At 37.5% G+C, this 7,251-nt stretch overlaps 1 protein-coding gene across 2 annotated transcripts in view; it reads left to right on the plus strand.

Moving 5' to 3' along the window:
* Positions 1-6,098, plus strand: part of LOC127871862 (calmodulin-A-like) — a 29,737-nt gene extending 23,639 nt beyond the window's left edge. Inside the window, exon 7 of one of the 2 annotated variants that reach the window (XM_052415125.1) lies at positions 5,599-6,098. In XM_052415125.1, coding sequence (XP_052271085.1) covers positions 5,599-5,624 — 26 coding nt within the window. In that variant the 3' untranslated portion in view covers positions 5,625-6,098. Of the gene's footprint in view, positions 1-4,299; positions 5,334-5,598 lie in introns of those variants that run through there. The other variant, XM_052415124.1, reaches the window with a different exon arrangement.
* The last annotated feature ends 1,153 nt before the right edge of the window (positions 6,099-7,251 follow it).

The following is a 7,251-nucleotide window of genomic DNA, read 5'->3' on the forward strand; positions in this document are numbered from 1 at the left end:
GTTTCTGTACCTCCTGTGATACCTGTCAGAGGATGACATCAAAAGGAAAAGTTTCCAAGGTTCCGTTGGGAGAAATGCCATTAATAGATACACCATTTAAACGCGTGGCTGTTGATCTGATTGGACCTATTACACCAGTTAGTGACAGAGGAAACCGGTACATATTAACGGTGGTTGACTACGCTACAAGATATCCGGAGGCGATGGCATTGAAGAACATTGAGACAGAAACCGTTGCAGAGGCATTAGTAGACATTTTCACTCGAGTTGGAGTTCCACAAGAAATGCTTAGTGACATGGGAGCACAGTTTACATCTGGACTCATGAAGGAGATAAGTAGGCTGTTGTCAATGAAACAGTTAGTGACTACACCATACCATCCCCAGTGTAACGGGTTAGTGGAAAGAATGAATGGCACGCTGAAGTCCATGATAAAGCGTATGTGTACAGAGCGACCCAAGGACTGGGACAAGTACATTTCGCCAGCCTTGTTCGCATACAGAGAAGCCCCACAGGCAAGCACAGGGTTTTCTCCATTTGAACTGCTCTACGGGAGAACAGTAAGAGGACCAATGCAAATATTAAGAGAGATGTTGACACAGGAAACCCTTAGTGAAGAGGTAAAAACTGTTTATGAATACGTTTTGGACCTAAAGGAAAGGCTAGCAGAAACAATGCAATTTGCACAAGAAGAACTGAAGAAATCTGCTGGAAAATACAAGAAACACTTCGATAAGAAAGCGAGGCAAAGAACATTTTCAGTAGGAGAGCGAGCTCTAGTTCTGTTGCCAACAAACCGAAACAAATTGCTCATGCAGTGGCAAGGGCCATATGAAATTGTAGAGAAAGTTGGTGAATCAGACTACCGACTTGACGTCAATGGTCATGTGAAGACATACCATGCCAATATGTTGAAGAAATATGTGGAGAGAATTGGCAATGAGGCTGAAACGGGTCAGGCTGGATTACTGATAATTATCGCAGCGGCCATTATTGAAGACGACAAGGTACCAAGTGGTGAGAAGGACTGTTTAAGTGAGTATGGTCGATTTAATGAAGAGATACAATGTCCTATAATAGAACAATCAGAATCTGTTGAAGATGTCAAACTTGGTGAAAACCTAGATGCCAAACAATGCGAATCTTTGCAAACATTACTTCAAGACTTCCAAGACGTGTTAACTGACATTCCTGGGAAAACCAATTTGGTAGAACACCATATTAAAACAACTACAGATGATCCAATTCGTTCAAGGCCATATCCTGTTCCACATGCTGTGAAGGAGACCATAAACAAAGAAGTTCAGGAGATGTTACGAATGGGTGTCATTGAACCATCAGATTCACCATATAGATCACCAGTCGTTATAGTGAAGAAACCAGATGGCACTAATAGATTTTGTGTGGACTTTCGCAAGTTAAATCAGGTCACAGTCTTTGATGCTGAGCCAATGCCATGTCAGGATGACATTTTTGCACGCTTATCCCACTGTCGTTACTTTTCGAGAATTGATTTGTCAAAGGGGTACTGGCAGATTCCAGTTTCCGAGGAAAGCAAAAAGTATACTAGCTTTGCAACTGACACCGGGCTATGGCAGTTTCGAAGAATGCCATTTGGACTGGCATGCGCACCCGCTGTCTTCAGCAGAATGATGAGAATGTTGCTGAAAGACCTTAGTGGAGTGGATAACTTTTTAGACGATATGTTCCTGTTCACCGAGACATGGGAGGAGCATCTTACGTTGATTGCAGAAGTCTTAGGGCGCCTGCGAAATGCTGGACTGACGGCAAAGCCTAGCAAGTGCATGTTGGCTTGTGAGAGACTTGATATCTTAGGACACCAAGTAGGGCACGGAAAAGTGGAACCAAACCCACAGAAGGTTACAGCAATAGCTCAAGCCGCAAGACCACGAACCAAGACTGAACTTCGATCCTTCTTAGGGCTGGTAGGTTATTATCGTAAGTTCATACCAAACTTTGCCGCTGTGGCTGTACCACTTACCGACCTCACCAAGAAAGGTAAACCCAATACCTTGGTTTGGGAATCACCTCATGGAAGGGCATTCAAGGAATTGAAGGAACGAGTGACGATGTCACCAATTCTCCGAATGGCAGATTTAGGTAAGCCATTTATTCTACGTACAGACGCCTCTAATGTAGGTTTAGGGGCAGTACTTCTGCAAGAACATGAGGATGGTAAGTTTCCGGTAGCATATGCTAGTCGTAAATTGCTGCAAAGGGAAAGAAATTATTCGGTGGTTGAGAAAGAATGCCTTGCAGTTGTGTGGGGAGTACAGAAATTCCACACATACTTATATGGTAAGAAGTTTCTGTTAGAAACAGACCACATGCCACTGGTCTATCTGAACAAGGCAAAGGATTCTAATGGTAGAATCATGCGTTGGGCTCTTGTTTTGCAGGCTTACCGGTTCACTGTTGTTGCTATAAAGGGAACTGAAAATGTCGGGGCTGATTATCTCAGTCGAAAATCTGGGACATGAGTCATGAACCTAGTCTTGACACAAATCCAAAAGGTTGAGACAGAAATTGGGAATTTCATCTTAAGCAGGGGGGTGTGTCAAAGAAATAGGGTTGTTTTTTTTTGTGTGTGTAAATGTTAATATAGTTAATTAGAATAGCAAGTATAAATGTTACTATAAACCGGCTGCGGGATACACATCCAAGAGTACTGAAAGTCCTGAAATCATAAATCATGCGGTCAAATCTAATGAGAAATTTAGGGTCAGTTCTGGGGTATGGGGATACTTTTGTTTATTCAAGGAAGCCTGGTTAGTGTATGGCAGAGTTCGAGAGTTTTCTGTGTGTTTCTGAGTCAGTTGAATTTGGGCTTAAGACCAGAGCGTTTGTTGTGTGGAAGGAGGTGCCATCAGAATTTCTGATCGTCGGCCACATTGTGGAGGCATCTAGAGTGTTGTGTTTATAGAAGGAATCTAAATGGGGTATGTTATTTAACAATAATCTTTCTCGTCCAACATTTGCATTATTGTAGTAATCATTCTGTATTGTTTTGTTTTTCTTGTAAAACTTGTAGTGCTTGATGTTACGGAAATATTATGTTATTGCCATGTGATTTTGATAAGTAGTAAAATGTGGTATAATTGAAAGCTGTTATAAGGGATTAATCATAAGCATAATGATCTGAATGGATATTCTTATATCCTTGTAGATCCCATTTTTGTTGGTGTAAGAATTACGATGAAGAAGGTTGATGGAAAAGGGGATAGAAGATAGAAGTTTAATAAGACGTATGTTGCATACTAGAACTAGTTGAATATTGATGAAGACAGTTGATGGAAAAGGGGATAGAAGATAGAAGTTTAATAAGACGTATGTTGCATACTAGAACTAGTTGAATATTGATGAAGAAAGTTGATGGAAAAGGGGATAGAAGATAGAAGTTTAATAAGACGTATGATGCATATTAGAACTAGTTGAATATTGGCCATCAGTTTCATAAAGACAATTACAAATAAATTATACAGAGAAACGCACTGACAAGAAGGAAGCATTCATATCATAGTAAACCTCAAAAAGTGTAGCAGTGATGTGTACTGTGTAGTTCCATCGGGTAACTGGAAAGAACTGGACCTGAGAACTGAATATATGTATGACGTATACAGCGGAGCACAGCAAGAACATTTGTTTTTAACATTTGACATTCGATCATCAGGGATAATCTAGACTATAATTTCTTATTTGTTTTTAAATGTGCATGAGATTAGAATAGAAATTAAAGCATGAAAATTAAATAGATAAATAGATAAATAAACTTTGTAATCCTCTTTGCAGTATTGTGATTTGCATAGACCCCAAAATTTCAAGTCCTTTCCTTCTATCTGAGGGACATTGGTGGACTTTTGTTTACATTCAAAGTTAATAGTTAGTTTGCTAAACTATACTATCAAAAATCTTTGACAGTAATGATACTGTTGGTTGTGATGATGTTGTTGGTTGTTGCTACTGTGATGTCCTAATCCAGCGGATTGTCAAGCGGTCCAGTGCCAGAAAAATATGTATTCAGTGCTCAATACGTACAAAGTTCTTTATGATCAAGATGTGCATAGTTATGTGATTCTTGTGCAGTGGACCAGCTGGGTGTTTGTTTGGTGTAACGTGTGTTTGAGAGTGACGCTTAACGTATGTGATGTTTGTTTGACGTATGATTAATGTTTATTTGATGTATGCTTAAAATTGGTTGTCTGCTTACAACTGGTTACCAGTACATGTTTTGCATTATTTTTTTATTGGCTTTTAATCTCTGCTTTCCATGTATTTCAGAGTTCGTGAAAATGATGAATAAATGATCAATGGGTCCCACTTTACTAGTATAAAGTGCCAAATATTGGTCAACTACCGGTGCTCGAAGAATCGAACATTTAGTTAATACCGAGATAACTTGCTCTACATTCCGGTGTGTACCCTGTAGATTCTTATCGGAAAAGTGCTGTATGTCTTATAAATGTTGTTGGATCTTTTACATTAATTTTTCATTTTAAACTCGTGTGTTTTTCCGCTAAAAATACATAAAATAACAGAGACCGCACCCCTCTTCACCCTGGTAGCAAATTCTATAATAAGTCTGTGTTTATCAGAACTCGTTATAGTTCATATACTAGACGACCCGATGTGCAAATTGTACATAGCAATTCCTTTCGACGACGGTGTACATACAAATAAATTAATTTGAAATATGTGCAAATGTATATAATAAGTGTATATTATAATATGACTTTGGGACGTTTAACATTCTTTCAGGGTGAAAGTGTTTTATGCTGTTTTACTATTTGACGTTTAAAAGTAATGCACTTATACTAGTTTACATTTACATGTAATCGGGAAATAAGGCTAAGCCTTGTTATCGAGATATCTCATTCCCACTTCCTCGGCCGCCATACACGGTTTGATATATTATTAATAGTTTTCTGATAATCGCCCATAATGTTTCTTACAACACGATAATTGTGATAATTACGTTTATGATAGAATGAATGACTGTATTTAACGTCATTTTAAAGAGATACGCTCATATGTAATTTAATAACTCTTCGTGAAAGAAACAAACAATTGCAACTTATGTAAAAAAAAAGACGAATGTAGTGTCAGTTTAATGTAAGTTTTAGCATGGTCCTTCTGATATACAACCATGATATTAAATATGTCTTTATTTGCATATGATATTCAATACGCAATTATAAGCATTTGGTCTAAATTCATGTGTGGTTGCCATTTTGCACACCACTATCATTATGTGTTTTTATTAAATCAGTGATAATATGTTATGTATGTATTGTGTGTATACTTGATTGTTTGCTTTTCATGATTAATAATTTCATTTTATGTATTAATATTGTGTTGCAATAGTTTTAATAAATTATAATTAATTATTTGGTATGTGTATCTGAACACCTGCTTAACCGCTTTATTATTTATATATTAGACTAATTGTTGTATAATAATATTCTTCACTTATTAGACACGCGTAAATCAATAAAGAACATTATACACAGCGATACTATCTAATGTATCAAATTGAGTTTTAAAATGTATTATTTGTTTTTAGTTTTATTTTCTTTCCAGAATTTCTAAAGGTAATGAACAATTGAACAGTTTAGAGACGGAAGGGAACGAACTTGTGTTTCAGCGAAGACGACTTCATTAAAAACAGAGTTGTTTCCCTTGTGTATTTTTTATCAATCATAACCGCTGATGATCATACAAAGCTAAATCGTTGTCTTTCGTTTTGATTTCTGTATTAGCCAACTCAGAGATCAATATCACGCTGTAAAACTTACTGTGTAACTTCTTAATTTCTCATACAGTTTTAAAATAACACCACAAAATATCACTATTGAGGATGTGGCGTGTAACTCTCGTCCCCCTAGCTAAAAGGTTGAGGTCACACTAAGAGGGGTCTTAGAGGTCAAAGTTCACATTTTGTCGTACGTGTAGCATCCGTCTACCCGCCTCAAAGTGAAGATCAATCTTAAAGGACGAACTAAAACATTGTCATAAAACATTTTTTCATTAAACTATGACTCTATTATTAATCATGTAATTTAATAATATTTGAGCCGCGTACTCAGAAAACTGGGCTTAATGCATGTGCGTAAAGTGTCGTTCCAGATTAGATGCTCAGTCCGCACAGGCTAATCAGGGACGACACTTTCCGCCTTATCTGGATTATCGTGTAGAAGAGACTTCCTTTAAACGAATATACCATAAAAGCGGAAAGTGTCGTCCCTGATTAGCCTCTGTGGACTGCACAGGCTTATCTGGGACGACACTTTACGTACATGCATTATGCCCAGTTTTCTCAAAACGCGATTCAATTTGCCAACAATGTTCACTATGTGGAGACTGCTTGTCCTGTGTAACAACCGCCTTCTTTCCGCAATTGTCATGGTTACACGTACATGTAAATGGTTCAATTTGGGCGTAAAGCAATAATCATCCAACACATGCTTGCCATTTGGAGAAGGTGTCTCGTCCCTCGGGCAAAGGTTATACTAGACGCAACTAGTGAAGCATGTGCATAGTGTAGTTCTTTGAATAATGACAGGTAGTGTTAATAATGGACTTGGCAAGCAGCCGGCGGGCCTCTATTCTATAATTTCTAGAGTACACTTTTCACCGAATGCTTGACTGTAGGTACCTATTGGTCCATTTGCATGCATTATACTAGAAATAAAAAAATATGTACAAACTAGAAAATAAGATGTTTCATGAGTCCAGGCGATATTATCGATGTCTCCTTCTCAACCCATTTATGTCTAGTGGACTCTCCCATCCTTCTAAATTGGATCAATTTATTTCCAAAATTAGGGATGTCTAGTATATTTATTTCTATATTTAGAATATTTCTTACAGAAATTACTTTAAGCAAACAGCGTAGACTGTTTGCCAAGGCCTTTTTTCCAGACGCTAGGCATAAATGGGGTTAATATGTGATATTGTTGAAATTTAATATGATACGTATTACTTTACATATACTTTTTATAGCAGTCTCAATGCATGTTTGAAGCGTGTATATTGCATAAATATATTGGTTAAGATCATAAACATGTTTGCTGGCCAACAATAAGTTACAACTGCTTTTTTGTAAAATTCGATACTCGCGATTCATATTTGTATACCGGTAAGTCAATACATATACTAGTAAACCTCGTCACCACGTTATTTTCTCTCTTCTTTCCGTTTTACCGCCGCCTTTTTGACGATGCTGCGAAGCAA

The sequence above is a fragment of the Dreissena polymorpha genome, chromosome 3 (assembly GCF_020536995.1).
Source record: "Dreissena polymorpha isolate Duluth1 chromosome 3, UMN_Dpol_1.0, whole genome shotgun sequence".
Classification (NCBI taxonomy): domain Eukaryota; kingdom Metazoa; phylum Mollusca; class Bivalvia; order Myida; family Dreissenidae; genus Dreissena; species Dreissena polymorpha.